Here is a 27,674-nt window from a genome sequence, read left to right as displayed (position 1 = left end):
CCAGTCGAGGCTGGCGAGCTCCGTCGAGAGCAGCGAGAAGTTTTGAGGGCAAAAACATAACCCATAACCTTATAGTGCCAGTGCGGGTCATGGCGAGTGTAGGTCATCGGCGAGTTGGTGGAAGAACGGGTATTCCCTATTGTTTTTCAAGCTCTAGAGCTAACCAGTCAAGTTCCTGTTCCACTTGGCAGTTCTGGACTCTGGGCGGTTGAGGCGTTAACTGCGGTAATCCAAAGATCCGAAATCGCTCTCGCTCTCTTCCTGTCGGGTCCGCCCAACAGTTAACGGTGACCTCAACGTGCGGTACGTCAGGTACCGAGTACTCTAACGCACGACCCAATTATTTGCCCCGTTTTGCAGGTGACCATCAGGTCAGGTCAGCAGTGTGATAGTCCGTCAGCAGCGTTAGTCATGTGAAAGGTTCGGTGAACACGGCGCACAAACGCGAATGAGAGAGAACGAGCGAAAAAGGAGAGTGAGACAACGGGTGGAAAGAGAGAGCAAGAGAGAGAGAGAGAGAGTGGAAAGGTCCAGCCGGTCCAGCGGCTGGCAAAGGATCCGACATCCGACCGAAAGAAAGAAGCGACAGAGAATCGGAGTGCACAGCATGAAACGCGTACAGCTGCCGTCGTGGGGCGGCGGTGGTCAGCCCCAGGAACGAGGGGAACCGAGGCTAGGGTAGTGCACTAGTAGTGTCCCCCGTGAGCGCGGAGCAGTGAAGGAGTGCGTGTGGGTGTGCGCGAGTGTGTCCCTTATGCTGCTTATGCATAGCCAGCCAAACAGCAAAAGATGCCTTCCAACGCTCGCACCATCGTTGGCGCAGCGGAAGTAGAGCACGATTCGAGCCTCGGCCGCCCGGCCGCAGTCCCGGCTTCCGTCGGGGAGCCGCACTTCGAGTCCGTGGCTACGGTCCGGTTACTGACGATGGTCGCCTGCGGCACCGACTGCGACCCGAGGCAAGTGCGGTGAAATGGACTCTGCCGACGTCGCCAACGAAGACAGATCGATGCAGCGGGACCCGCTCTAGCGCGCGACCTCGGAAGGTAGGAAGACATTATCGCTGCGCGCTGCGGCGATAGATAGTGTCGTGTGTGGCGTGGCCGTGTAAGTGGTTTTGAGAGTGTCTGGAGCACGGACTGGAGGCAGGCAGAGGGGCAGGATCGAGAGTGCTACTGTGCGTAAACTGTGCGAACGGCAGCGAGCAGCCCGGAGAACAGCCGAAACCCTGCGGATGCGGATAAGCGGGTGCCTTTCGCTGCGCATCGTTACCATGAGGTGACTGCCATTGCACTACGCCACTAGGACTACGCAGTGAGGACGGGGGCCAAGCGTCCACTGAAGTAGGACGGTTGTAGGAAGGCAAGTGCTGCAACTGGCCGTGCCTTGGCGTGCCGTGCGTGCGTGGTCCCATCCCGCCCGAAGCCGGAGCAGCAATAGTAACTACAGTCCCACGGTGTCCACGGTCGGACATCGGACGGTCCACGGTGAAACAACAACAACAGCAGTCAACATGTCGCTAGCCCTCGAAGTGCCGCACGCGAAGAGCCCTTCGTTGGGTGTCCTCATCCTGACACTCAATTTGGCTCTGTTTCTGCCTCAAACTATAAATAGGACACCACCATACGTGCTAGCGGGGTAAGTATTCCGGGGGTCCACGGGCCTTTTTGCCGCGTCCTGCTCCTGTCCATTGGGGGGGCGAAACTTTCCTGGGCGTTGCTAACAATACCATCAATCGACCGTGGCAAGTAAGGGCGTTCGAAGCGTTCGTTACCGCAACCCGAGGCGGTCAAACGAACGAACGGCGTAATGCGAGTGAGTGCGAGTGAGCGTTGATGAGCGTGAGTAGTGAAAGACCCAGATTTTTGCTCACCCGCGTGAGATGTCAAGCAGCAGGCCATGCCCTGTTTCGTCGCCCTGTTTGCTGGACCAAAACATTCAAACAAAAACATCCAAACAAAATAGAACGGGAATTTGACAGCTCTTGCTGTTTCACTCATTCAATCACCCGCTTGTTTACTAATCTTTCGCCCCAAAATCTTCCTCGATTTTTGAAAAAAGATTTTTGACAAGCGTTAACGTGCGTGCGCTGGTTCTTCCGCCACATTCGAAACGCTTGTCAGGCATTGTCAGGCATTTGTCGAGCCGGCGCAACCACAGGACTCAGCAACTACTTGGGGAGGGCAGGTTAATTCGCGAGAGGCACAATGACTGGTAGGACCGTGGGCGTGGGTTGCCTGAATGGAAGCGCCCAAGCCCAGAATGCCCAACGTACGTGTGTTTTTGTTTGGTACTACAAAAAGGGTTACGGAGATGTTCGGTGTACAGCTCTAGTTCGGGCCACTTGTCGCTCAAACGCAACTTTTGCAACTTTGCAAGGTGCCCAATTTGGTGATCCATCATGCAAAAGGGAGAGCAGCAACGAATGCTATAAGGCCCGTTTACACGCTACGATATATCTGAACAATGCCTTGTATCAGATTAATCGTAACGATATATCGTAGCCAAGGTGGAGCGTCTACACGCCACGATGTATCGTTTCGATTTGCAATCACAGCCATGGAAGTAACACTGTATTGGTCTGTCTTGCCATTGTGCGTTTCGGTTAAAAATAAAAAATAGAACGTGCCAAGAGTACTTATCAGTTCCAGTGGTCGAGGAAATGGCTTTTAAAGCGAAGCCATTATTCTCACGTTAAACTTTTGCTTTAAAAACATTCAAAACAACATGCCAAACCACCATCAACACAGGCACACATGTATATCCACCGTCAGCACACGCACACATGTATGGAGATTGGATCCATTGGACCGAAATTGATGCTCGGCGCATTCAATTTTTTTGATCTGAAACTATGGTCGTATACAAGCAAATTGGTACTTTTTTGCAGTCTACACGTAACGATATATCGTTACGATTGGTCTCATACAAGGCATCGTTCAGATATATCGTTACGTGTAAACGGGCCTTTAGGGTTTTTACAGAATACGAACTTTCAATCGCAATCAAACTTTCTCCGTGAGCCATCAATCGTGGAACCATGTTGAACGACTGACGTCAGAAAACACTTAACTCATGCGCCCGGAATGCCCGCAACGTCCGTAATGCCAAGAAAGCTGCGTTTTCGAAACCATAAACGGTAAAGATTGCTCCATTTTGAAACCTCAACTCGAACAACACGTGAATGTTGAGCCAACCCATCAATCCATGCCCAGTAACCCCTCAATCCCAGTAAACTGTAGGCTTGATCAACGGGCCACTGGCAAAGGAACGGGCCGGTCGCTGCCATATTATCGCGTCAATCGTTAGAGGGAACATAATATTTAACGAATTCGGAACACCCAGACAGGGGACAATGTGTTGGAGTGTTCCAATCAACCAACAACACGCATGACGGGCGACCTTGCGAGCCAGCACCAAAACTACCAAACTCCAGTCAAAGTTGTTTGTGGTCGAAATGTGCCAAGGTTAATTTAATAACCACCAAAAGTGATCCGTAGATAGGTGTTGGTGGGTTGTCGTTCATAAGAATAAGAACTTTTAACCTGACTGTGCTACTTTATTAAAATTGTACAACCGATTAGCACTAGCACGCCATACTTGCTAAGTACGCGATGTAGCATGGAGTCTTCAGTCTGGACTATGTTAAAAACTACCCCGATACCGATGGGCCCATTAGTCGTACGTCAGTCCTGAGGCGGACCGGTTTGCCTGGGATGTTGACAAGTCCACAATGCATGACGTCACTTCTCCATAGCTCCGATTTATGCTTGCCATGCACGCTGCTCGTCAACTGATTGAAACATTTTATTGAAATGAATTCTGCGCCGACTTCCTTCGGAAGGTAACGCATCCTGCTAGCAAAATGCTGCCAAACCAACACAAATGGCTGCACGAATGCTACTGGGTACGTAGGAATCCCCACTAGACACCAATACCAACTGGCAAGCACCAGCATTATTGGTGCGAAAATAGGTCAGCACTGGCAGAGGACACTGGGCGCCGTCCGTGGTCGATGAGGGTCCGCTGCTTGGATGTCTGCATTGGAGGGGGAGATTACGCCATAGGTAATAAGTTGCGGCGTAAGAAATGTAAACTCTCGAACGTGCGAAGCAGCTTGTTGAGATCGGAACCGAAGCTGTAGAAGCCGGCCGAGCGCGATCATGGAGCGCGGCCATTGCAGTGAACACGTCAAACCTACCATTCATACCGTGCGGTGGTTTGTCACGTTCTAGCCGCAACGAAAATGACTCGCTAGCTGGCTGTCACTGCGAGTAGTCATTCAGTGTTCTACGATCTCGGTACGGTCTCGGCCTTACGGGCAACGAATTTAAATTCATGACACCGTGCGATGTGAACACGCTTGAACTGGGACTGCGAACCTGGTCACGGATCTACGGATACGGACCTCCGGGAAACTCGCCCGTACTTATGCTTTACGCGAAGTGACAGATACTCTGCAGTCACGCCTTCGGATTTTATTTGCCTTCTCGGTGTGTGAGACCTCGCAATGGCATGTGAGTGAAGAACCCAGCAACGAGCTAGAGTCAGAGGCAGCGTTTTGCTTCATACGTTGGCCTTCCTATGGGAAATGAAACGAATATGCTAAATAGAAATGGACCCCTGATTGCCCTGGACTGCCGCTGGTTCCATCCCGCAGCCGGTAACGCGGCCAATAATTTGGTTCCATTTCAGTTCGCTGGCTGGCGAGCAAATTAGCTTAACAGTTTGCCATCTGCTGGCTTCAGTTTCGTCAACGTTGCTTTATGTCTCCGCTATGCTGCGCTATTCGGTAATCGTGACCCATGAGGAAAACCAACTTATGCATATGACTAGCGCAACCAATCACGCTACCGCCGTTCTGCGTTATTAACTGTACGGCAAATGGTTGAAATAAAGGCCCTCTGCCCTGCTACAAATCCTAGCCCTGGTCGTCACGAGCTACTGCAGCATGCCTCCATTCCCAGCACGAATTACAGTCGACGTCCGATGTTTACGAACACAGAGCGGCATACACTGCTCCAGGGGAAACCAGGGCTATAACCAGGGTCAAGCTCCATGGGTTCTCCATGACCAGCATTACTTGGTCAGTCGGGCAGCGTTACTCTGTGCCAGTGGGGACCGACCCTAAACGGCTGGTGAGCGATAAATAGTTACCACGAAATTCGAGCGCACGAGACGAGCATCGCGTGATGCGAAGCATTAGATCAACAATTTTGCATTTCTTGTCAGAATATTTAACTCTTGCACGCAGCTGGCCAAGCCACTGGTCGCGCCATGCAACGCTGTGTAGCAAACAAATCGATACTCGAAAAAGGACCCAAGTTTTCGTAAATTAAACAAAGCATCCCAACTTTCCTTCGTGAGCCATAAGTGTTTGTGTTAAAAAAATGCACCAAATGCAAATATAATAAACAACAAATGCTATGGATGAGGAATGAATCATCTCTGACAGCTTGTTTCCCTATGGAGCTTGGGCATTGAGTTGATGAATATAACACGAAAATGCAGTAAGAGTTCTCTTTTTATCTGTTTTATCTTCTGTCCGCTTTCGTTCGTTTCCTGCCCACTCCTTAACGCGTACGTACGTGACTGTACATCAAGCTGGTACTTGCGCATTTAAAGCATAACCCCACGAAACGTTGGATGCTGTAGGCGCTTATGTGAAAAAGTTCACTTTCCTATCGCTGCCAGTTTGACCAGCATTTACTGAACGCCCACAACTAATATCGACCAAAACCGCCCAGGACCTGTTTCGTGCCATTTGGCCTGACCTACTTGACATCGTGCGAGTTACCATCCGAGAATACGCTGGCAACGGAGCATCAGTACCGTGTGCTGTTGCCATGGTTTTCCAAGGATGACAAAGCAACAAAACCATCGATTAACTGGAAGCAGCACGAGCCCGTGACAGTTAGGGGTACATATCCCGACCCTATATCCGTGTGCATTAAGCAGACATAGTGCTGGTCATGGCTTTAAGGGGAGAAACATGCACTTGAACGGGGCGCAATATTTTTAAATTATGGAAACACTTCAGCTTTTTGATGGCTTCGTAAGGGCGCTAGTGTGCCCGCGAGATACAATCCATGTGCTGTTGGAATGCAAGCATCCCGAGAAGTAATGCTGCATTTTTTTTCTAACCCAAGGTTCAATTTTATCGTCATTGTACCATAAGTGGACCGGTGGTTCTACGGCGGGGCCTTTTCTAGTCATGCGACGGCGAGCACAATCATGCATCTATGCTGCGGCACACGAACCGTAACTGCATCCTGGCCAAGAAGAGATACGGATAAGCATAAGCCGTATAAAAACTGCCTACCTCAGCTATTGACTGGTGGCGGGGGCACTTGTAACTGATTTTGTTTGCACTCGCTAAATGGGTTGGATGAAAGCACCAGGAGGTTCTCGAGATACGTGTTGACCCTACGTCCTTTACAGCCAGCAAACAAAGCGGAAGGAGACTTCTCTGCTTATCTCAGCGAGCGAAAACATTATCGTTCCCGAGGGTGTCGTTCCTTGAGCGCATACTTTGCATGCCATATTCGTTAATGAATCGTGACGTACTTAAAATAGAACGGTAGGCCATACTATGATCGAACGGAGCATATATTGTCGGAAAATAGTGTTTTTACGAAGCTGTTCAGCAAGAAGGCTCTTAAAAATGTTGCCCGATAAATATTGGATGGATATTAAACATCTCTACAATTACCAACAGCTACAAGCACCATTCGCCTCCATTAGATAAAGCAAGAGAAACAAGGCGTCTCCATTGAAATGCTACAAGTCTATTGCTTTCTGTGACTTCGTGAGTGATTTCTATTTGTTCGAACCGGTTTCTCCATCACTCAACGATAGCATGCAGGCTGCGAAACAATGGAGTATGGCAGGTTGAAGGCACTTAAAATAGAACTTTCCAGTACCTATAACTGCAACGATGGCATGACGAGGCTGTGCTCACCAGAAGCTTTCATATACTTCCTTCATATTTTCTCATCATAAATTTATATGTTATTTATACATACGGGCGTCTGTGTTAACAGATTTTTACGTTAGTAACTGGATGAAAAATATTGTAGACATCGTCATGTAAAATAAAAATACGATGCAGGTGGTAAACCGTCACAGCGGGCGTGAGGCGTTGTCCAGCGAAGTAGGTGAAACTAACGCAGTGTGAAATAATTGTTGATGCAACGAAGCGTTAAATTCTCATTATATTATGCATATTTGGCTTTTCTATCGGATGTGCTCTACCTGACCGGATCCGACCCCGGCGGTGTGTGGTACCGGTCCTCCTTGTCCTCGGCGGGTCGGCCACATCAAATGCAATAGAAAAGGGGCACAATGCAAAAGCTATCCAACTTTCGGCGGACCTTCGACTTTGAGCCCCCGGATGGGGTCAACCGGGTTGGAAAACTAGTTCACGATCCACTTGCCGTGAGGCGACAACGTGACTTCAACTTGTTAAGGGCAGTGCAAAGGAGCTCCGGCAGCTTGAATATTCGCTGTGCCGTGGAAATATTCCGAAACAATGCCAGAACAAGTGCGGTACAAGTTCTCCATCTACATCTAACCTCAACTCTGCTACATGCGGTAGAATGATTTAAAGAACGTCCTATCTCGCGGTTGAAAGTGAACTCTGCCGAACCGAAACCCGCCGAAAGGCAGCGAACGGTGCTTAACAGAAATAAGTCTACCTCGTCACACTGTAATTGAAATCTCGGCTGTCGGTCCAATTAGTCCGGCCATCATCCGGAATAAGCCGAAGCGGTGCTTTAGAGGAAGTGATCGGAAATGAAACATGTTTGGAATGGTTGCTTCAGTTGCTTCTCTACTGTTATGTGGAATTTGCACAAAATTTATCCCAAGAGCAGAAACTTTCTAGACCGTTAGTGCGCTGTACAAGTTTGTAGACTTCGTAGCGAGTATAGAGGAAGAAAATGACGAAGGTTTGTGGGTTTGGACCCGAGAAGCACACAATAGGGTGAACGTATCTTGTGCGTGGATGGTGTCAATGAAATGAAAGGTTCATGGAATAAGCTGGAACGATCGTCATAACGTTGGAATAATATTCGTAGTCATCAAAATTAACATGTCTCTCACAAGACAAGCTCGTATTCCTTTCGTGATCGAGAATTTCAAAACATGTTTTTGGGTCGTAAAATTTTACTATTTAACGTCCACGAGCAGAAAGATTCGATTTAACACTCTGCTGGGACTCCATCCGCACTCTGGAAGGATGTGTGCTTCTAGACGAATGAGGCGTCCTTTCGTTGCAGGTTTGAAGTTTATCGTATTGTTTATGATTTTCCTTTGAGCAAGTAACCGTTTTCACGACTCTAAGATGCTTCTCGCCTTTTTGCAGGGTATAAATAAAATGATCAAATAAATCAGAACTAGTTCAACCTGAAGAAGTTTAACTATGCACAAGTAGAGCGGGCTCTCGGTGTCGCGGGAGTTAAATTTAACTTCGTAGCAGCTTGCAGTCGCAACTACAACCGCCCTCGTTCCCGTCTGTCGTCATCGCTGTCGGTTTAATAATGTGAAAGCAGGTGCTCAAGTGCTGCCGCTAGGAAAGCCGCTATGAACTCGATGGTGCACAAGATTGCTCTGCACCCTGACACCGAACACCGGTGGAAAAATTAAGGAGACGCCCAATGGGTCCGCCGCGACTTGCGCCGTGCGGTGCTGCGGTGTGATTAATGGAAACGGATTTGTTACCACACCGGGGACGCTTGAAAATAATCAGTATTAATAGTTTGCTTCTGCTGCTCTGATTCACGGAACGAGACTGACGAAGAAAAAACGCACTAAATTTAAACGCTGGAGCCAGGCTCTGGTCGGCCTCTTGGCCGTAATCCCTACAAGGAGAATGGTGGTTGAGTCACTAGTGCACTGAAAATGAGATGGATTTATGTTTCGCGAATCCCCCGAGAGAATCGGTGTCAGATTGGGGTTGGGCTTGGTATCTTGGAACCGGGCCCAGAGAGGCCCGAGCCAGCAGTTTGCAATTTATTTCCTCGTAACGACTGCCAGAAGGGCCAGAAAATGGGTACCTATGGGGAAAAGACATTTCGTTTGCGCGTTTAAAGCTTATCTAGGACATTTAGTCCCACGACAACTCTAAATAGCTTGACACATAAAAAAACGATTACGCGAATGAAATGCGTCTCTGCTCTAATTAATAGTATCCCGAAAGCTCTAGAGATGGGGTCCAGTCAGCTCAAAAACTTCAAACTGGCGAACCGTTGCCCACTTGAGACGCAGCATAAAACAGGCAATACATGGATTGCAAGAACTTCTTGAAAGGACTCTTTCAGAGGACGACATCGTGATGTGTGTTGTTTCTGAAGCAAAACTTATCAAGTTGCAGCACGCAATATTGTCATACATTGTCTTTAAACACCATAACACAACACGATACTCTGCTTTGAGGGTTAGAAAAAGAAACGATAAGACAACACAAGCCCACATTTACGTTCGGTTAAGATTCGTGAGGCACTTTACGGCCATCGAAGACAATTTGCGACCTTTGGGTTTAATTTGTTTTGGGTCGTTTGGGCCCAATTCCGAACGGGAGCATCCATTAATTCCCTCGCCAGAAATGGGGTTTGATTTGTGCTGTGCCGAAACCCGCCCAGAAAAGTCATAAATGTTCCATCGAGAGGGGGCTCGGTGGGTGAAACTTTCCAAAGAGAAAACCAAAACCCCCAGGCTTGCCGCTGGCTGGCCGCGTGGAAAACTCATTTGACACGCTTTGGCACCATTCCCAATTACTCGACGAAACTACCGCTCAGTGATGATTATGTGCCGAGGATTTACATGTGTGTGTTAGTGTGCGGACCGGTCTTGTGCAGTGGCCATCACTGGGTGGCCACAACCACACTTTGCACCCATTTGTAAGCTAATTTCAGCCCGAGCAAAAGTATGGCATTTCTGGCCGAAGCATTAGATACTCCAGCCACGATGAAAATGCAGGTTCCACGGTTCCGAAAGGCTGGACAGGCATGGATGGGCGCGGCTGCGGTGCGTCGTAAATTAAACCTTTTAAAGCAACGACACGGAACGGCCACCGGGTCCTGTAGGGGCCGAAAGCCGTCATCTGCACGGTGGTTTGCCCAACACTGACTCTATTTTTACGACGGAAATGGGTTCCACGGCACTTCCTGCCTCAAGATTCACTATGAGTATTTGCCCCGCATCACGGAAGGGATAATTGCACGGAACCTCTACCGGGGGATACGATAGGGCATCAAAATGATCCCGAGCAACCCGCAACCCCTGGCTTTCGGATCGATGGCCGTTGGACTTCATCATTGCTGGTGCTGCTGAGTAGCTTCATTCCCCGGAGGCGTACACGCCATCCGCTCGGCATCTATCTCTCTGCGGCGGTTATGGTCTTTGGTGCGTTCGGCATAAATTATGAACGCAGACTAACCGCACGACCCATGCCAGGGGAGAGGTCTCCTCCTGACCTTCCATCAGCACTGTGTACTTTCAATCACGTCATCAGGCGGTGCGATAGAGGGAACAAGTTAACGCCCGTTCGACCGAGCGTTGTGCATTGATAGTCCATCCTGGTACCCCTGATCTCGCATCGCCGGAAGTACCCTGCATGTGGAAGCGCTATCGACGGGTCTCTTTTTAAGCCACACATGCCGAATATTCCGGTCAACAACTTTGGGAGTTGAATAAAGTAGATCCGTAAAATAGAATGCAACTTATGGAAACGAAACATAGAACAAACCATACAACGAGGAACACTCACACAGGACAGTTTTAGCAAAGCAGCTCGGAACATCAAAAAACGGCCGCCTGGAAAATCCAGGGGCCACATAATCATTACTCTCTGCATTTAGCGTTTGCGTAGGTGTGCGGGCGTGTACGAAGGTTGCATTGCTGTGTTAGTGGGTGCGTTGGAATTGACACGATTTTCGGCACGACCTCGGTTCTCTGCGCTCTGCACTCTCTTTCTCTCGTTGATCGTCCCCCCGCTTCTCTTTGTGTCTCCAGGCCACCATCCAGGGCTGTTCTCGTCCCTCGTAAGGAAAGGAACATACAGTAACACTGTCCCCGTACTGTTGGCCTGTGTTTGGTCGTTGTGAAGGCGGAAAAATTGTGTTCTTGATCGAACGCCCATTGGAGAAGCTTCACTCAGCTTCACGATCGTTATCAACAACTCTTTATAGCCAAAAGCTCCCACGGACACTCTTTACGAACGGCACTCTCAAGCTTGCCACTCGGCAGTGATGCTTATAGTATGTGTGACGATTCGTTTTACAAGGAGATTGAGTGACACAACGACACATCATGAGTGCGTAAATAAAAGAGAGAGAAAGAGAACTGTGCGCAAATTGTAGCTTTACACTTATGTGCAAAATAATCTGTGAGAGAGAAAGCGACGAATACAGAGGAAGAGACGAAAGAAGTATTTCGTGAGAGAGTAATGAAAATGAAGAGAGACAAAGCGTGCTGTAGTGGAGCAGACAAAAAGAAACAAAAGAGTCGAAGAGTCGAGTGAACGAAAAACTCGCAACAATGAAGGACTGCTCTACAGAGTCATTCGTTTCCAATGCATCGACGGGCGGTGAAGGTTCCCTTTTAATACAATCTCCGGGTCACCGGATTTAAAAAAAATATATTTACGACGTTATCCTGAACCCAACGGTTCGTACAACAGTATTTATCAGTGTCGTAAGCATTGTACGAGTTGTTTGAGTGTAGAACCAAGCTGGAACGTATATACTAGGGGTGTGCGTCGAGAAACGGAATTTTTTCACACACAAAAATGTTTATAAAATTTGAATGCGATTTTCTACATTGTTCAAAGTATGTGCCATTGCTAGCTATACATTATCATGGATTCCCAGAGGAAAGAATTCTTCGACTTTTAAGTAAACTAATTAGTCTTCCCATTTCGACTTCCTTGTAGAAAAACGAAGAGCTGCTCAGCCAATACGTGTCCCATCGATGAAAAAGAATGATATTCGGAAAGAACCAAGTCTGGTGAATAACGCGGGGAGGGATAGCAGCTCCATCCAAGTGATTTGATAGTATCCTGAAACAGTTTTGTTTTTTGGGGGGCCTGGTGCTTGTTGCCACGGGCCACCAGGCGTCTCCATCTAAAAAAAACTGGAACGGCTTTTTGGTCGTTTTCGATTAATGCATGGTTCAAATTGATCATTTGTTGTCAGTAGCGATCGGAATTAACGTTTCCATCAGGTTGTAGGAGCTTGTGAAACACCACACCTTTCTGTTCCATCAGAAAGTGCGTTTTTTTGGAGTCCTTCGACGCTTTTTTTTGTTAAGTCAAAATCACCATCTTGAAGTTTTTTAAACCACTTAAAGCACTGCGATCTTCCAAACACAAGTCCCGACAAGCATTTGGTGCGATTTCGAAGCAGCTTTCTTCAAGAGGAGCAGAAAAATAATATTCCCCGCAAAACGTCATTTTCAGGCACAAAAGTTGACATAGTTTAACCCTTTCAAAGTTGGGTTGCAAACCAAAATATTTTATTTTTCAACCTGAAATCATTTACCTGATGTCAAAACAAGGAAATTATGAATGAAGAGCAAAACTGGGAAGTCCCAATCGCCAGGTACAGCCATCTTTTTAAAATTCCGATTCTCAATGCACACACCTAGTAAATGGTTGGTCAGGTTGCTAGGACTGTGCGAATACCATTTCGACCAGGATACTCTTCCACTTGAACAGCATTGATTTGTAATTAGAGTTGCGGGATAAAGCTTGTAATCCAGCCACGGTCAGCTCGAACCGTAATTTTGGTTAACACATGCGATAGCGGTAAGATGGTAATCGAAACCAAACTAAAGAGAAGAGGTATGCACTCAAACTCGGCCATGCCATACATCATCGACTCAAGACATTGTGCTTCTTTTTCCGCAACCACAACCGTCCCGAAGTCCTGGCTTGCAACAGAGACTCCCTCCACCACTCGCGGTCGAGCGCCTACGTCCGTCAACTAATTAAACCAGACGTTCTTTTGAATCGCTCTCAATGCAATCGCAGTCTCCATCTCAAAAATGCTCTACAACATCGCCTCTGTCTTTCGAATCTAGTTAGGTGAAGTTCGAGACGACTCTGAACTTTCGGTCAGCTACTAGTACGTTACCCCCCGTGCTACCTGCCGTTGTTGGTCTCGTTGGTTCTCGTTTATCTGCAGACCGATATTGTCGGCAGCTTCCTCCCTATGTCCCTGTGTAAGCCTGGGTCTACATCGGGGAGTCTTCGACCTATAATGCCTATGCCATCAGCCCGGACCAGGACAGGACTTCAAGTAGATGGCCCCTGAGGTCTCCACTCCACAGTTCCGGATGGCTCGCTCCAACGCGATGGTGAAGAGGAGGCAAACTAGGCAGCGCCCTTCGCCCAATTCCTAGAGAGCTTACCTGGATCACCTGAATTTTGGCGTTGGTGATGGTCATTTTATCAAGTCTGAGCCGAGGGTACTCATTGGAATCCGTCCTGATAGTTACCAACTGCCTCATCAACGTATGGGTATGACTAGTCGTTTCTACCGACCTAGGGAAAAATATTCTCTAAAGCAATACTCCGTTAGGCACCGTTTCACTCCTATAGTTGCTGCGTAATAGCCTGTGGGGCTGCGTTTTGTGAAAAGTGTAGATGATACAGAGATTCCAGTCGCAAGGCATCGATTCGCTATTCCATTCCCCGGCTATGATTTGCTCTTGTGCTCTTTTCTCTTTACTCCATTCTTTGCAAGCTCTGCTACAGTCCTACAGGTGCCTAGGGTTTTGTTATTTTTTTGTCGATGGATGGGCTTCGGTTGCCTTGCTGTTCGGTAATTTGGACATTAAAGAGTTCCCACTTGGGCTGGGCCCATCGCTAGAGGACCTTTCGACTGGTTACTGATCAGACTTCCAACCTTGTGCCGGCAGTAGGTCGCCTTAGGTATTAAGTTTTATTTTGTGAGCTGCTACTGATTTTGTAACATTTTCTCGTTTGCACGTATCGCACTGTTTAGGTTCACGGAGTTGTTGTTCTTCTAACGATTCTTTCTTTTCTTGCGAACTTATTTATCATTTTTCTTTCGTCACATCTTAGCACTCAATATTGTCGAATCACCCACATCTGGTCTTTAAACTGCGCCCTCAAAACTTCTTGGCCCCAGTTTCTAATACATAGTTTTAAAGTGCTCCATCTTGCTCGTAGTTATCTCTTCCTGGTTGCAGCGACTCCCTGATAGCGACGCAGCTATCAAGTGTTTTTTTTTTTTTTTGAATGGCCATATTTGTACCTAATGAACATTAGAACACTTCTCCGATGGCAGTTTGACGCTTGACGATCATAAATTTAACCAATCAAACTTAGATTATGATACGAGCAAAAGTTTTGAAACTTTTCAGCTGAACCCCTCGTGTGCGCCTACCTGAACGGTAACTCATAACATTATATCATTGTCATGAACATCTAGTTCAGATACCGGTACCGGTCATACATCATCTCAATTTTCATCTCCACGAAATTTGCTCTCGCGAAAGGGAAACATTATGTTGGCCGTCGGCCGTTGCCCGGGGTCGAAATCAGAGGAGAAGCTTGATGTGGTGGGCATGAATCACGTAGCGTGTTCCCAGCGGGCGATAAAGTTGCGAAAAGAACGAAAGTTATTCTGCCGAATGAATATGTCACACGCCACCGAGTTGAATTTGTTTGCCTAACTTTTTGCTTCTGCAATTCATAATATTTGCTTCCGCCTTGGCACGCAAATACATTTATCAGTGATGGCTGAAGAAGTAATTAGACAAGAATCGAAAAAGCTCCTCTAACACTGTGCTCTTTCTGTCATTCTTTATCTTGCAGGACCGGTGGAGGCAGCATGCTGGGTGATGTTAATATATCGGCCATTCTCGATTCGTTCAGTGTTGGTTATGATAAAAGAGTAAGACCGAACTACGGAGGTAAGTACTGCCGTTGCCATGGCCGTTGTCTCGCCACCAGTCTGCTCTGCTCCGAGCTTCGATTCGTCTCCCCCTTCGTCGTTGTGTCGTGCGGTTACTGTCAACGTGGGGAAATAAAAAAAAAACAGATCAACGCAAATCGCTATGCTATTCCACCACAGCCTTGCCGTGTTCTTCCCATACGTCCAAGCGTTACTCTACGACCCTTCGCCTTGCAGTGCCCCTGTTCCAGAACAGCGTCCCACTGAATTCTCCAGGTCGGAAAGCTTCTTTTCGCACAGCTTCGCATCGTCTAACATGCCATCACACGTGGTTTCCTCCACACAGCTCGAGTTGCCCGAAATCTACGCGCTCGAAACACGCTCAAAATACTACCGAGTGATTCTTGCAAAATAACAGCCCACTTGCCCAATCGACCTTGTGAAATCGACACGAAAACAGACCATAAAAGCGAAAGTGGAACGATTCCTTCAACCGAAACAAGTATCTGTACTTTATGATACTAGATCGGCTGCAGGTTTCCTTGTCTTGCTCTTGTGCGTCCATCGCAACAATGAATTCAGCATATCGGAAGCCAAAACGCTCAAACTTCGCGAAAATTTACATTCTGCGGCAAGAAAAGAAACTCTGGTGTCTTTCTTTTTGTTGCCGGAGGTGTGTCATCCAATCAAGGGGTCCCCATATTGACTGAAGGATTTGACTGCGGTGCGGGCCTTCCTTTCGTTATCACGACTTTATCAAAAGAGGAAGCAAACGACTAGAGCACCAGCTCATCCAACAGACTATACACACTATGGGCCACTTTACAGCATGTTTCCGTGACGTTGAACAATCCCGGTTCCCGATACCCGAAACAGGCGCTGCTGGCGCTGGCACAGTGATAACGAAAGCCGTGCATAAAACAAACAGTGTCTGACAAATAATAAAACTCAAGAACAGCTGCAGTCCTTGCATCCGTCTCGAAGGCTCCTAACCAAAAGCCAACACCAAACGTCTCCACCGTCGCCCTACACAATCGTATTAAACGCTGGAACCGGCTGGAAAATTAGGATTCCTGAAAAAAGCTGTTATTGTGTACCGCAATCTAACCCACACACACAACTAACGTGAGCCAAGTTGCTGCCCCGATGAAACAAGACCAGGAAGTAGGTCCCCGATCGAAAGCACAAGAAGTAAAGTCCAATAGTAGCTCTCGAAAGCGTTTGTTGACTGAAAACTGATACCGAAACAGTGCACTGGCACTGGCCGCTGGGAAGGGGTTGGAGCAAAACAACGCTTATTGTTTGGCTCATGGACGCCGAAAGTTAGCGAAAGACGAAGGGGTAGAAAAACAGGAAACGGAAAACACAAAAGTGGCAAAATACATTTCGCAGGCCTCACGGGCACCGGAACCGACACCAGCACCGTAGTATGCTGGCGTGTTTGTTTTAATTAATTTTTCTGTTTTCCCCAACGACACAACCGGCACGGACGAAGCACGGTTCCGGTGGTGTGCGCAACGCGGTACCTTGTGTGTGGCAGCCGATTTTTTTTTGCCCAATCGTTCCTCCTTTTTCGCCATTTTTCCGACCCCTGCCAGGCCAAGCTGTCGAAGAACCTCGCGCTCGCTCTCTACATCGGGAGGCTTTCGTACTTTTTTTTTCACGCTGCCGCATAGTTGGCTCCCGTGTTTGTGTTTAAGTAATGGAGTAAGCAACGCTGACTTTATGGAGTCACCTGCTGGGGGTTCCCCGGGCTTACAATGGCAAAATTAAAGCTAACCGTTGCCGTGTTTTGGTGTTGTTTGGTTGGTGACCGCTCAGACTCTGTATCCCGCTCTTGACGCAAGTGTCGTCACACATCGCGTACGGTTTTGCAAATATCTTCCTGAAGAACGCCGGCAGAGAAGTCACTACCGAAAGGAACACCCAAATGCGTAACCGAATCGTACCGTAGTGTGGCTGTTTGCGTTGTACTCAATTACACCGCAGACACCTTGACACCGCAGACTCTTACACCTTGGACGGCCGTGACTTCCACGTTGTCGATATGATTTTGCCCCTTTACATTTTGCCATCATTCGTTCCTTCCCTTGACGTTGACCGGTATTTCGAATTCACCATCATCTGTTGATGATATATCCGTTTTCCTCAGAGCGCTCGTATAAAGGCCATCAGGCGCCTCCATCGGAGTTCGATCTGCGTGTTACGGTGTATGTGTGATCGCATTCTTCTTCTCGTTTTTTTCCTCCCGTTTTTCACCATCCTCCAACTCCGTAGCTTAACGGTTTGGTAACGATAATTACAGAACTATAGCTATATTTATCGCATTCGGGACCCGGCATCTCCTTTTAACGAGAGATGTATCCTGTTTCAACTCCAAACCTCCAAACTTACCGAGGCCTACAAGCCCTCGGTTGACGCTTTGAGTGTGTCCCTGTGTGTGCCTGTGTGCGTGCGTGCAAGATACAATCGCAAAACCTTCATACTGAAGGACGCGTCAATCAGACATCCTTTGGACGGAATGTTCGATCTGTTGGCAGGCAGATCGGTTTATTGTATGCATTGTCGTTTTTCTTCTTGATTCCTTTTATTTTCTTGTTGGTTCAGTATCGCTTCACCCTCTTTAACATTGTGAGAATCTATAAATGGCTTACTGTTTTCGAGCTGATTTGTGTTTTCGTGACCATTTGCTGCGCAAAAATGAAACAATCGTGCCTTCCTCTACTGGACGACGCGCCGAAGCACACGAGGTGTTTCCGCCCTGGCCAGGGTCACGAATCATAACTCGAGGTGGCAAACGTGTACCCGATGCTCCAGTGAAAACACTTTATTCTTTCGTTCTTCCTGGTAAACAAATTATGTTGTGAATGACTAGCCATTTTCGAATCCTTCAGCTATAGTATTATCTCTTCCCGTCTCGTATCGTATCGACTTCCAAGGGCAGCAAATCCTTGCGCTGATACACCTTTCGTCCTTGAACCCTTTAATGCTACTCGTTCCGTTGTTATGTTTCATTTTTACATCTGATGCATTGCGTTTTCTTCTTTGCCACACTATCCGTGTTTCAGGACCGCCGGTCGAAGTGGGAGTCACCATGTATGTGCTGTCTATCAGTTCGCTGTCTGAAGTTAAAATGGTACAATTCATATGACTACGTACCTTTCTCTGCAAAGAGTATACTCTACATCCTTAACCCCTGTTCCTTGTTTGTTTTACGTTTTCGATTTACTTAGCGCGACTGTTAGTTGGTAAACCCGTTCTAAACATCACAAATCCAAACAAAACCTTTCCTACTAAAGTTTAAATAAATTTTATAAATTCAACTAAATGCCTTTGTTGTAACCATTTTGAAGGATTTTTTGTGTTTTCTGTTTCGTGTCACTGTGTTTTATCATTAAGCTGGACATGTTTTTGTTTTTTGTCACCACATTGAGTTTAATAAATTCACTTCATGATTTTATGTTCTACGCTACGGTAACGAGCATTCATACGTTCGATTCTCATCAAAGTGTCTGGCATCAAACTCCTTTCGGAATGTTACACCAACGGCAACCAGACATTGTTGTTGCCAGAGTTTTGAGGTTGGGTTTTAATTAGAGCATTTTTTCAAATACTTTCTTGATCACCAAACACTTTTGGTCGTATGATTGTTAGTTTTCTTCCAAGCTTCCTTCTCATTCAACGTTCACAAATCAAGCATCCATCATTTTTGTTTCTTTTTTCACAACAATGCTTTCTGCAGAAGCAAACGATGAGTGTTACAGTCAATGCGATGACACATGTGCTGCCAGGCGATTGAACTGTGATGCTTATTCAAAGTCAGTATATTAGAATATTTTTGATAGATTGGTTAGAGATTGCCTCTATAGGAAAACAACCCAATTCAATAACGATCTTGTGCTACAGCAATCTAATAAACGAGCTCCGTAGCTTCCACTCGTTTCCTCGTTTATTGCCGTTCGGTATTGCAGTCTCCTCACATTGTGCGTCTTGTTCCTTGTTCACAGCACCTTCTTGTACTTAACAATACACGCAACTTCACACACATACATCCGACAGTTGATATCACACTAGCTTCAACGTAATATGCACTAACCACTCGTACGTAAAGTAGAACGTAACTACTCGAAACGTACCAAAAAACTAAACCGATGGAAAAGTGGGTCAATATCGTTTTCTTTTATCGTACTCAAATGGAAGGACTCAAAAATGGAAGCTCACATTCGTGTCGAATGTTTCACGTACCAATATGCTACCAAATGTGATGAGTACAAATAATCCCCACACTAAGTTACAAGCCCATCTCTATATATATAAAAATCAAGTTCTGTCTGTATGTTCCTTATAGACTCCGAAACTACTGGACCGATTGACTCGAAATTTGGTATACAGGGGTTTTTGGGGCCGGGGAGTGCAATAGTCAAGGTTAGAAACCCCTCACCACCCTCCTTCTTTGTCCTCCCATACAACTAACTGTTAAAAACATCAATTACTCCACAAGTTATGAATCGAATTTCATCAAAACTTGCACAATGGTTGCTGGTCACCTGAGAAACCATGTGACAAAATTTGGTCCTTACAGGACGAGGGGAAGGAGGGGTCCCCATACAACCCCAATCCTTAAAATACGTCCTAGGGCAATATGGGTATCGTTTCTTAGGTTTTGGTGGTCTCTAAATTGATTGGTTTCACTTAAAAGCCTTTTCCTTCCTTCTTCCACCTATCACATCCCCCCTCATTCCATCCATCTTGAAGTAGTGTGATGTTGGGGGGAACTGCGTAATTTGCGTTTAATTTTTAAAGAAGGAGAGAAAGAAAGGAACAGAGAGATAGAGAGGGAAAGATAGGGGAAGAGAGAGGGAGAAAGAGAAAATGAGAGAGAGGGAGAGAGATAGAGAGAGGGGGGGGGGAGAGAGAGAGAGGCAGAGAGATGGAGAGAGTAACAGAGATAGGGAGAAAGAGAGAGAGACAGAGGGAAAGAGAGAGATACATAGATAGATAGATAGATAGATAGATAGAGATAGAGAAAGAGAGAGAGAGAGAGAGAGAGAGAGAAAGAGAGAGATAGCAACGGACTGGTGGGCTCCCTTACAAACGTAACATAAAATTCAGCATAATTCGGGTTGATTTCTTACAAATCGAACCAAATTCCAGGGAGAAATCGAACCGAAGAAAAATCGAAAATCGAAAAATCCGATCGAAGAAATCGAGAATCGAACCAGGTGGGAGTTTTTGGGAAGGAGAAATGTTCTGGTGAATGTTTGAAACCTCTCGCCACTTTACAAAGGATGGCTCCCATACAAAATTTTGGTAAATTTTAAGCAAAACTCGAAAAGTGTTCAAACAATTTGAGTCAAATTTAACCTGTGCGAGTTTTGCCGCGTGCGTGAAGGAACGTGAAGCGGGAAGGAACGGGAAGCGTGAAGGAAAGCCAATCGGATACATCACCGGGAAGCCCTATCATTTGGAACAGAGTAACGGGAGGCGGAAAGGGAACCTGAACAAATACGTCACCGGGAAGCCCGATCATCTGAAAAGTAGAAGTAACGGGAAATGCAAAGGGAAGCTGATCGGATACGTCACCAGGAAGTCTTTTGAAACGTCGGATAATCGAGAAATGAGGATGAAATGAGGCGGGGCAACGCGCGCCGGGATCAGCTAGTATCTGCTAAAACACTTTTCTTTACACAAACACTTCGAGGTTCAAGGTCCTAAAAGTTTTTGAACGCATACATGCACAGAACACACAAATACGAATAAATATTTTACACTTTCCTTGAGGGTCCGATATACATCCGTAGGGTTACGAGTAATGGAAAAGATTAACACTGCCTCTGTTAAATTGTTGTTTCAAACTTTTGTTGAGTTAGCAAAATAGTGAGAAAAAATTGTACGCCAATCTTTTCGATTGGATTTTTTTTTCCTCTTTCCTATAAAAATTTGAAGAAAGTAGCAACAGAAATACAGAACAAAAGTAGCCACAACTAGCCAAAGAATTGCTACAAACACTTTTCATAATCGGCCAGGGTACAGTCAAAGACAAGACAAGTTTGCTACCGAGCTTCGAACAGTTCGAAACCCTGGACCTTGTGTTCTATGGCCAGGCAGTTTTGTCTACAATCAACAAATCTTACACGTGGTTTCACATCTCTAAGTTCCCGTACTGGACAAAAGCTTATACTGTACTTCTTCGCCAAGCCACAATCCTTTCAATCACAGCAGGCAGCTATTGTGTCAAGTTGTCTAATCCTTTGACGCACTCTCGACGTCGTTAGCCTATCTTTCGCCTTGTTTGAACGTTGCCGGCAACCAATCGTAAAATTCAAAAATCTTATGAAACACAACACCGCAAACGTATGGTACTTGAATAATAGTTCTAGAGTAAAGTAAATCTTCTTACGTTAGGTCGTCAGTGCTGTCGATGCTAAAGCAACAGTACCATCGTCATGGCGCCAATATTGATCAGCCTTTTTACTGATACAAGCGCATTAGTACTGTTTTTATGCTTTACTTTAGCATTTATTCGCGTTTCCTAGATTTCCTACCGTTTTCCGTCACATCGGCTTCCTGAGTGATTTCCACGACGTAAAGCGCTAATGATGCCCTTCCTGTTGTTGTGGGTGCTCGGTGCTGGTTCGAGAGTGGTACAACATTTATTACCGCCAGAGCCATTTTCCTCATCTAGAGCTGCCCGCAAGCGATCTTAGTACCGACCTCGCATAACCCAAGCAACCAGAGCCATTTAGCGGAACGCTAGGCACCCATTCGGGAATGGGTTTATCCAAAGCTGTCAAGGACCTGTACCACTCTAGTTTCAGTTTTTTTTATATTTTGTTTATTTTATGGTGTTCAAGAAGCTCTCCAGTACTCCTAAAGTGTCTTTTCCTTATCCTGCTTCTTTCCGTTCCACTAAGTGGCCTACATTGTCGCCGTTACGGGCGTTTCCTAACGCACACTCACTCGCACACGAAGTAACGTTTACAGCGAAAAGCAATACAAAAAGTAACACAGGTTCAACGACGAACGGCTGCCTTTCTGCAACGTGCCAAAGGGATAGTTTTCAGATAACTTTCGTTTGCAACAATCTTCGGCCGGTTTTATTGTGGAAGAGAGAGTCACACAACAATTCGCCTACCAACCGTGCTCTATCAGCGCTTGGGAAATTGCCACCACAAAAGGTGCTATACGCGATTTGAAAACAGTTTTGAGAGCCCTTTTTCTATGTTTTTAATGTTGAAAATCAAACATTTTGTTTAATTTAAATTTTCTAATTTGTGTCTCGATTTCGTTCTTTCGATTTTCGTATTTTTACGCAGTTCAATCTGAGTTCATAAGTTTGGGCAGAAACAAATATTTTATTCTAAACCGTAAGTTTTAACTGTAAATCATTCGGCTACCAGGTAATGCTAATTTGCTAGCTGTTATTTGTATTTCAATCAAGCGTGTGGGCGATGTGGATACCGTTTCGAACGCTTACTTAACAGTTCGCTATAAGTTGGTATAAAACATTCTCAAAAACATTTTATTGTTTTCTATTTTCTAAGGTTTTTAGCTATTGATGAGATTTTGGTCTGACATTCAATCTCTTTTCAAACAATAGGTCATGTTCATTCCTTATGAGTGTTCAACGGCACTAAATTTAACAATTTGAATTTATGGCAGAGACACCAACACTGCATCCTGTTCTATCTCATTTCCTCAGTACGATTCTATAAGGTTTAGGTCTCTTATCTAGAAATTCCACCCCTTAACATTACACTTTTGAAGTTTAGTTTATATATTCGTTTGAGAATATTGTGATCTTCGGTTATATTGCTTCAAACGATCCATCTGATCAACGAACTTTGACGAATAATTGCGAGTCATGGTCTCAAATTTTCCTCCATATTTTCACTCTCATTCGCAAATTATCAAACATATCTGTCACTGGCCATGGAAATATCTTGGAACTGATGTTTGTCGCTAAGTATTTTGTTCTCTTCCGTCTTTCCTACCCATGCTAGAGCCGTTAGGCTATCACGCATCGCAGTTAGGAAACTGACTTTTGTTTGGATTATCCCAGCATTCGAAACTTTCTTGTCTTTACTTCCTCGAAGTCTTCTTCTCCCAACCTTGGATATCGAAAGGGGCAGTAGCACTTTCCAGTGATCCGACTTATCGCTGTAGTTGGGCCTTTGTCTTGATTGCTCACTTGTCCGCCGTATTTTCCTGTCACGATGTCTGTCTAAAATTTTCCCTAACCCCCGAGTACAGAAAATTAAACGCAATCATTCAAATTCATTTCGAATTGCAAACTCTGTTCCAGGTCCCCCCGTGGAGGTTGGTGTTACAATGTATGTGCTGAGTATCAGTTCAGTGTCGGAAGTGCTAATGGTACATAGAACAATGCCCGATCTTTTTAAATGTCTATTCGTTCCCAGACCGTTTCCCTTATCACCCAATTTCCTTGCGCTTGTCTGGACAAGACAAGGGCACTAATGCTATTTCAAAATTGTTTACTGATGCAAGAAACATCACTCTTTTAGTAATATTATAAAAATTAACATGTAATAAGTGAATAGCTATATAGCAATATTATATATTTATAGTCAATCAAACGAACAGGCAAAAAGACTGCTTCTACACACGTCAGTATCATCAAAGACATTATCAAATTGGCAACTGAATGTCGGATGATAACCAAGTTTTGCCAAAGTCCAGTAATGCTTCTTGATGCTAATGACGGTGAAGTCGTTAAATGTTCAAAGTCCATTATAGAGCACTGGGCTGTGCCTGTCTGATACCTTCCTTTCTCCAGCTGTCTTTAATTATCTCTCGCGCTGTCTTTGTGTCTCTTTATCTCTGTCTTACTCTCTGTCTGTCTTTGTCTTTTCCTCTTTATCTCGTTTTCTTTTCGGATTATTGTTTCCTAACATTTTGTTGTCTATTGTGTGTTTGCATATATCATATATCAGTTATGAGTGTGTTAGTCGGTATCATTTGCGTTGCTATATCAATTTTGCCAAAACAAAGGGAACGCAAAACATCTTCGACGAAACTTTCCCAAAGCCTTAACCGACGTGCCGTGTGTCAAAAATAACAGTTTGCCCAAAAATGCAAAGTTGTTTGAAGTTCGGTTTACCAACGCTGATTACAAAACAGCTACTGAGACACACAAACAAACCGATCGGAACGGATGTTACTAGCAAAGCAACGCTTGAACCATAGTCCTGTTAACTATGAACCGACGTTTGTCTTTATAAATTCACTTTTCTGCATTAAGCAATATTTCAGTTGGTTTAGATTTATCATTGTTCTTCGCCGTTTGCGTTAGTTTTTAACTTTTAAGCTATTTTCCATTCGGTTCATAACCTCGTAAAATATTAGCCGTTGCCTATCGAATGAAGTTATTGAAAACTGTGCGTCATATTAAAGGCTTAAGCTTAATTTTATGAGCTTGCATGACAGTACTTCGTGCACTATGCACCGCCCATGGAACTGATACTTTACAGTTGGCCTTTTCGACTATGCCTGACAAGAAGCTTAACAAGTTTTTGAAGGTAACAAATCGGAGAACGCTCTTCCCCGAGTATCGAGATATTCTTTACTATTGTTGATGCAACAATACCCCAACACAGAACTAATATTTACATGCTTTCTGTGTTTTTACTCGTATTCACTGTGTGTGCGTATCTGTGTATGTGTGTTATGTGTATGATGCTTCGTTTTGATATTCAGTTGCGTCTTCCGTTCCTACTTCAACCTTCTCGAAGTAACGTATCTCCCCATGTTTCTTGCGTTTGTTGGCTGGAAGTGAACACCAAATCGCTAACCACTGACTGGTTTGTAGGGTGGACGGCAAGTTCATATACTGGTCCGAAACTTCTCGGTCTTGGTCTGTGCTTTAACTGCCCAACTAACTCAAGGAAAAATCCCAAGCTAACAGCGGCCACAACAGTGACTGCCGATGACGACCACGAAGAAACGTAGACTCAAGACCATGGCTTGCCATGGACCTTCTGCCGATCGGTTTCGTTGTGATTTCCATTGGATTTGGTTTTTACGGTTTGTCTCTTTTGTTTGCGTCTCACAACCCTGAATACGTCGGTTGTGTGCATGCGTGTTTTGTACTCGTAACACTATCGATAACAATCCTCCCGTCATATGCCGTCCATCATCTTCTTAATCCCGTGCGCGTTGTTTTATCTATTCTATTCTAAATCATCATCGCGCTCGCTCCTATACCTCTGACTCTCCTGTTCAACATCATGCGAAGCAGGCATTTAACCATTCTGTTAACCAGGAATCGATGAGTTGATTACTACAACAAGACAGTGCTTGACTTATGCGCGCCATCTTTCGTTTGCTTCCAAACCGATTTATCTCTCGTTTGATCAGTATAGTGCCACAAAAAAAACATAACCGAGCCGCCGCCGTTTATTCGTCTCTCTTGATATCACTGTTTCTCTGCGCGAGTTTCTGTAACTGTGAGTTCTTCCATTTTACATTCGCGCCATGACTGCCGCAACATCTTCGTTACCTACTAAGATCGTGTTGTTGATCTCATCATGGCTGTTTCTCAGTTCTACTCGAATAGAGCAGTTTAACGTATAACTTTCAAATAAGCAACCGCTATTATCTTTAATTCATCCTATGCGCAACATCTACACTTGTTCCGCGCTATTTTCCGTCAATTTCCTCCTTTTTGTATTTCAGTTTCATTGATTAAGGTAGTTCAGAAGGTGTGGCTTCCTTGTAGATTGGCATAGCGATTCACTTTGGAATTGCCATTTTTAAAGTTTCTCCACGAGCCCAAAGTGTTCGATGTATTATTATTTCCATGTAATCTTCTGATGGCTCTCGATGCTGTGGACAAGTACCACTACGAGCGAACAAAATGCTAGAACTACGTATTTTGAATCCCCATTTTCGTTTTATTACCAAACTATTCATTTATCATTCTCTGTCTATATATCACGTTGTCGCCGTAAGAAGTTTTGTGCTATGTAACTCAAAATACTGTCACCTCAAGACGTGACCCATTGCCCATTACCAAAATTTGTTTCGTAATACTAAACCATCGTTTCACTGTTACTGTAGTTGAACTGCAGCCGAAAGCTAACCTATGGTTGGTTATTTACGAATTTCTTTTCTGGAACGGCACGTTCGTTCTGGAACTCACAAAAAGTGTTACTATGCAATAGTTGTTAATCATCGAAAATGTAGACGAGGTATTCCTTTTTCTTTTGAAGTTTTCTATTTAGGTTTTTTTTATTAATATAAGTGAAAAGAGTAATTGCATATTAAACGAAAATGTTTTTCAGAAAACATTGACAGTCAGTTTCCTTCAAAATAAAATATTCAACTTCCTCCGCAGAATTTTGGTGCTCATACTATAAAAGCCAACCGATCAAACTAAAAAAGCATCATATTTTATCAGGCATCAAGCAGTTTCGGCATTGTGCAGTTTTGAGTAACAATAATTGCAGACATACTACTGCAGAAATGCTCTCAAAGTATCTCCCTGAAATCGATTTGCTTTCCACCTTCACTCTTGGTGGACTCGTGGACTGTACTTCTCGTTATATTCTGAATGCCTGATATCAGGGTTATCTATCTATTCCGCGACGAACAGCAACTTCGCAACCAGTTTAATGAGCTATTTGTTTTAAATAGCATATTTAATATTTACAGCAAATTTGAAAAAGTTTTGAGACTCTAATTAAAGCAGGGGCAATTTAAGAAAAGTTAACAAAAATAGTGCACTGAACAACTACGAATGTGATTTTCTTTTAAAAAGTCCATGAGCGAACGCTTCAGAAATCAGAAATTTAGAGAATTGTAAAAGTTTGCTTTTTGTGTTTAGTTTTGATTATATTTGTTTACGAAAACTATTTCTAGACTTTCTGCCTCGTTTTTTTAAATTGTTTCGCGTTTACAAGCTGGCTTCTGGGTGTTGTGTGTAAGTGGAGAAGAAACAATTCAAACGACTAGCATACAAAATGGCTTCCAAAGCTGCGCTGCAATGAATTGTGTGGCCTCGCGGAAAGGTAGCAACATCGGTGATCGTTGACTGCTAAACTCTGTCCTAACCCACAACCAACCTGTCATCGGCCGTTAGCACCTCACAAGGACTGGGGCTCGCTAGCAAAACGGGTGGTGGAATGCGTTGTCGTGTGCGTGTGTGTGTGCGTTCTGTCTTGAATTATAATATCGCTTTTATTACCCAAACTCGTCCACCAAAACCAACAATAAACCTATACTATAGTTGTATTGAATAGCTCTGATTCCTTCGCCCTTTCCCATTCCTCGCCAAACCCAGTACACCCGTTGGCCGGCTTAACATCGTCAACCGGCGCCCGCCAGGTACAGTACTTCAACTTGAGCCACCTACAGTTCCTCAATATGGCCTTCGGGTCAAAGTGCAGTCCACTATAACGCGGTGGAATAGATGAAGAAAATGCTTCTCAAAGCAACACTTTTGCATCGCTTCCGCTGCGCGAGTAAAGAATGTGTCCTGCCAAACCCCTATCAACTGGGACTAGGGAAGAATCGTACACTAGAACTCGTTTCAAACCCTACTAACAACACACATTCTATCGTTGTTTCTATATTCGGCTAACGGCGTGTGCGTGTAAGTTTGTGTTTTATTCGTTCCCGATAGGTCGTTTACCGTTTTTTCGCCAATCCTTGAGCTTTGTCATGGGTCAACGCGTCAACTATAAGAGACGTGAGAAAGCTGTATAATCAATTTATTTGTCGATACTCCTCAGAAAG

The 27,674-nt window shown here is 45.1% G+C and overlaps 1 protein-coding gene across 2 annotated transcripts in view; it reads left to right on the top strand.

Annotated features, from left to right (window-relative positions):
• The first annotated feature begins 1,510 nt into the window (after nucleotides 1-1,510).
• Nucleotides 1,511-27,674, top strand: part of LOC128269403 (gamma-aminobutyric acid receptor subunit beta) — a 57,091-nt gene continuing 30,927 nt past the window's right edge. Inside the window, exons 1-3 of one of the 2 annotated variants that reach the window (XM_053006858.1) lie at nucleotides 1,511-1,635; nucleotides 14,840-14,937; nucleotides 17,987-18,054. In XM_053006858.1, the coding sequence (XP_052862818.1) occupies nucleotides 1,511-1,635; nucleotides 14,840-14,937; nucleotides 17,987-18,054 (291 nt within the window). Of the gene's footprint in view, nucleotides 1,636-14,839; nucleotides 14,938-17,986; nucleotides 18,055-23,223; nucleotides 23,292-27,674 lie in introns of those variants that run through there. The other variant, XM_053006859.1, reaches the window with a different exon arrangement.

The sequence above is a fragment of the Anopheles cruzii genome, chromosome 2, assembly GCF_943734635.1.
Source record: "Anopheles cruzii chromosome 2, idAnoCruzAS_RS32_06, whole genome shotgun sequence".
NCBI lineage: Eukaryota > Metazoa > Arthropoda > Insecta > Diptera > Culicidae > Anopheles > Anopheles cruzii.
The sequence above is the reverse complement of the archived record's forward strand: the minus strand, read 5'-3'. Positions and strand labels throughout refer to the sequence as shown.